Here is a 4359-nt window from a genome sequence, read left to right on the forward strand (position 1 = left end):
CTCCGGAGGAGGAGGAAAATTTCATCATCCCGCTCCAACGTCTCCTGTATAATCAGCCTCTTGTTAACCGATACGGCCCCATGCGAGACGCTCGCAGAGGACCGGGGCGCTGGTGGAGCCTTAGGTGGTCTTGGCCCTGGCGAAGCTTCGCTGAGCCTCTCCCAGGGCTGCCTGGGAAGCGGCTGTGATTTTATCTGCCCCCCCCCAGCACGCTCGCTCGCCTCTCTCTGCCTCTTCCCAGCTGGCTTTGGCGTCTCCCCCAACCCCCAGGCACCTCCAGCATTGCCGGAGTGGGGCTGCCTGCACCACCGTGCTCCCTGCTCCGTGGTGGTCCCCGTGCCATGATGCTCCCTGCATCGCCATGGTCCCCATGTCATCATGCTCCCTTCCACCATGAGGGTCCTCACACCACAATGTTCCCTGCACCGTGATGGTCTCCATGCCGTGATGGTCCCCACCAAAATGCTCCTTGCTCTGTGATGGTCCCCATGCCGTGATGGTCCCCGCACCATGATGGTCCCCACACCACAATGTTCCCTGCACCATGATGCTCCCAGCTCTGTGATGGTCCCCATGCCATGATGGTCCCCACACCATGATGCTCCCAGCTCTGTGATGGTCCCCATGCCATGATGGTCCCCACACCATGATGCTCCCAGCTCTGTGATAGTCCCCATGCCATGATGGTCCCCACACCATGATGCTCCCAGCTCTGTGATGGTCCCCATGCCATGATGGGCCCCACACCACAATGCTCCCTGCTCCCTGAGGGTCCCTCGTACCACGATGTTCCCTGCACCATGATGGTCCCCACACCATGATGCTCCTCACTTTGTGATGGTCCCCGGGCCATGATGCTCCCTGCACAGTGACATTCCCTGCACCCTCCCGGTGCTGCTGAGCAGTCGGAGGGTGTCAATTTAAGCATTCCCCAGGGAAAATGCCTTCACAGCCATCCCATGGGAGATGGGAAGGGAAGAAGGAGCAAGGGGACAGGAGACGTGATCCGAGACTTCTGGGGGAGTGTCTGGGGCAGCTCAGAGGTGTTTTGGGGGAGAAACAGAGGTGTCTGAGGATGAGTGAGAAGGAAACGCAGCACAGAGGAGCCAAATATGGTTTTGTTGGTTTATTTAAAAAAAAGGGGAAAAGAAGTATAAAAAAATAAATATTTAAATAGAATTATATATATATTATCACAAATCTTATTATTAATTATTATTAATTATTATTATTAATAATGTTACTAAAAGTCAGGTCAGAGCACTCGGTGCATGCTGGGCTTCCCACCCAGGCAATAAATAACCCTCGCAGCCCGCTCCGGTGCCAGGAGCGAGCCAGCGCCTCCTGCCACCGGCCTGGGGCCTGTCCCCGTGTCCCCGCGTCCCCGCGCCGGGGCCGCATCCAGTCATGCGAAGCCCAGCCCTTGGCTGAGCCGCTAGTACATTCAAAGCCCTTCCGATGGGAAAAGCACTTTTCCAAAGGGGAGGATGTGCCCTCCCTGCCCCGCTGTGCCCGTGCGGGGGGGACGATGCTTCCCAGTGGGCTCCGTCCCCAGTGGGTGGCTTCGTCCAAGACAGCGGGACCCAGCCCCAGCCACACCAGTACCCCCAGTTTGACTCCTTGTCGGGGAGCCCAGCCCAAAAGTGTGCAGGGGGAGCGTGTCCCTGCGCCCCTATGTCCCCTCCAGCCGCAGCATCCTGGGGTTCTTGGTCCTAGTCCTTTTTCCCAGGGAAGTGGAGGCTCAGGGATGATGCTTGAGGATGTCCGTCGGGTTGCTCTCCATGATGGAGGAGACTGGCCATGGGGGACAAAGTCCGGCCCCATCACCAGCCCCTCACAGCACCCACGGCTCCCTGCACCCCGTGGGAGAGCGGGGACAGCCGAGGCACATCCCGGGACCAGCCCGTGCCCCGCCATCACCTCGGGGATGCACCCCCTTGTCCTGCTGGATGCTGACCCCGGCTTTGCTCCGCACCGGGCTGCAACGTTCACCCCCCGAGGGGCAAATAAATTACCAAAGGGCAGATGGGGCCAGCGCAGGGTCCGGGGTAATAAATAGGAAGGCAGAAGGTCAGGAGGCAGCAGTGGGGGGTGGCACGGCCAGCTTAGCCATCCTCACTGGTGGCTGGGGGGGGGGTGGAGGAGCTGGGACAGGTGCTCACGGGGGGCTGAGATGAGGTAGGAGGACACGGGCCGCCTGGGCGATGACCTGCACGTACTTCCTGAGCACCTGGCAGCCCTGCTGCTTCTTCTTGAAGGTGCTCTTGCCCTTGGAGCTCTCCCCGTAGCTGACGTCCACCTGGAAGATGTTATAGTTCTTGCAGAGGAGGCAGGTGAGGTTGGAGATGAGGCCCCGGGTGGTCTTGGTGGTGTTGTGGAGCCGGTCGAGGAGCTCCTTGGCCGTGGGGTTGAGCTCCTCCTGGTCGCGCGTGATGTTCCCCAGCGAGGCGTTGAGGAAGGCGAAGAGCTTGTACATGGCCACCATGACCTCCTTCCTCTCGCTCGTCCGGTTGACGCGGAAGGCGGGGAAGAAGATGCCGCTGGGGTTGCAGAGCTTGTCGCTCTCGCTGCTGAACGGCTCTCCCTGGCACTTCAGCTGGGAGGAAAAGCGAGCATCACCCCCGTGTCCCCCCCGACCGGCAGCCTTCTGCTGCCATCCCCGGGGTGTCCCCATCCCTCCCCCTTCGTGGCCATCCCCGAGTCCCACTTACGTAGAGGCTGAAGAGGTCCTGGGCGGTGGCGTTGAGCAGCGCAACCTGCCTGCGGGTCTGCTCCTGGACGTTGGAGCGGCACAAGCTGTGGCCGGGGCAGCCGGAGCCGGTCACCAGCAGGGCCCGGCCGGCCACCGGCCGCCGCTGCAGCAGGAGCAGGGCCACGAAGGGCACGACGCCTGCGCGGGGAGAGAGGCGGGCGTCACGGCGGGCACTCACCCCGTGGTGGCCCATGGGGACCGTGACGCCGTGGATGGCCCGGGCAGGTCACCCTGCAGAGCATCCCCCAAGGGTGTCCCCAGCCCCAGGCACCCAAGGGGAGGGCGTCCGGCCAGAGCGGGGACCCTTCCCCCTTGGGTGGGTGTCCGGCTCAGCCGGCAGCCCCCAGACCCCCTGTTTTGCCGTCCCGATGTCCCCGTCCCACTCCCGTCCCCCTCACCTGCCCCCCGGCAGGCGCTCCCCCGCCTCCCTTCCCGGTGGGGCGCCCCACGGCATTCCCACATTTCGCAACCAGCCCGGTGACGACCTGTCGGGTTCAATCAAATATGCAAAACGCTTTCCCCTCCGTTATCCTCGGCCGGGCGCTGCGGGAGCGAGGCCCCACCCCGGCCCCGGCTGACTCAGCGGGGGCGCCCGCAAGGAAACCTGCCTTCGGCATCCCCCCCCGCCTCCCCTCCGGTCCCTCCCGCCTCCGGCCTCAGTTTCCCCGTCTGCGAAATGGGCGCAGCGCCGAGGAGCCCCGGGGAGAGACGCTGCAGCTGCCGGAGACGCCGGCCAGGAAATCCCTGGACGCGGAACAAGGGGACCCTTGAGCCGCCGGCAGCTGGGTCCCCCCTCCTGCCGGCAGGGAGAGAGCGGGGTGCTCCAACCCCCCCATCCCTGGGGACTCCCCCAGAAATCCAGCATCCCCGCTCAGGGAGGCCAAACCGCCCTCCGGAGCCCTGCCGCTGCCCTCCGCATCCCGGGGGCAGGGTACCCTGGGGGGGTGCCCGCTGCCCGGTGACCTGGCTGCCACCGGCGGTGCCCCGGCAGGGTGGGGGGCCCTGTGCCACGCCGCGGGGGGGCTGCCAGGCGAAGTCCCCAGGCCGTGACGAGCGCCGAAGCTGCCCGCACTTGTCAGCGCCTCCGACGTGCCGCCGGTGCCGGGTAATCCAAAACTTGCTTTATTTACCCTGCCCAGGTGGGAAAGGACTTACCTGGGCGTGTTGCCATCCCTGACCCACCGCCGCTCCCCTCCTGCCTGGGACGGGGATTGGGGGGGGACCCTTCCTCCCCACACCCCTGCCCCCCTGGTGCTCCCATGGGAGGCGGATGCCCTGCCCCCCCCCAAGCCCCTCGCTGCATCCCCCCACCAAACCTTCTGCCCATTTCACAGCTGGGCAGAGCGAGGCTCAGCACCCACGTGTGCCAGGGGCTGGGTGGTCGGGGGGTCCCGGGTGGGTGCTGCCCCATGGGGACCCCCCAGCTCTGTCCCTGGGGTGGTGGCTGCTCCCTCCAGCCCCCTCCCCTGCACTTGGCAGCCTCCCCATCCCTCCTGTGCTCCCGGTGCAGCGGCGGCTCACAGCTTCGTGAGACCCAGAAGGAGGAAAAGCAAGAGGTGGGGGGGAAATATTAAAAAAAGCCAAAAAAGCCCAAAAAAAAAAAAAAA

The 4359-nt window shown here is 64.2% G+C and overlaps 1 protein-coding gene across 1 annotated transcript; it reads right to left on the reverse strand.

The window, feature by feature from the left end:
• Nucleotides 1-1368: 1368 nt before the first annotated feature.
• Nucleotides 1369-3027, reverse strand: LIF (leukemia inhibitory factor). Its single transcript, XM_014938577.1, has 2 exons — nt 2712-3027; nt 1369-2596 (listed from the first exon to the last, which is right to left on the reverse strand). Exons 1-2 carry the CDS (start codon nt 2943-2945, stop codon nt 2159-2161), a joined length of 672 nt encoding a protein of 223 aa, XP_014794063.1. The 5' UTR covers nt 2946-3027; the 3' UTR covers nt 1369-2158.
• Nucleotides 3028-4359: the final 1332 nt, after the last annotated feature.

The sequence above is a fragment of the Calidris pugnax genome, unplaced genomic scaffold, assembly GCF_001431845.1.
Source record: "Calidris pugnax isolate Ruff unplaced genomic scaffold, ASM143184v1 scaffold7, whole genome shotgun sequence".
NCBI lineage: Eukaryota > Metazoa > Chordata > Aves > Charadriiformes > Scolopacidae > Calidris > Calidris pugnax.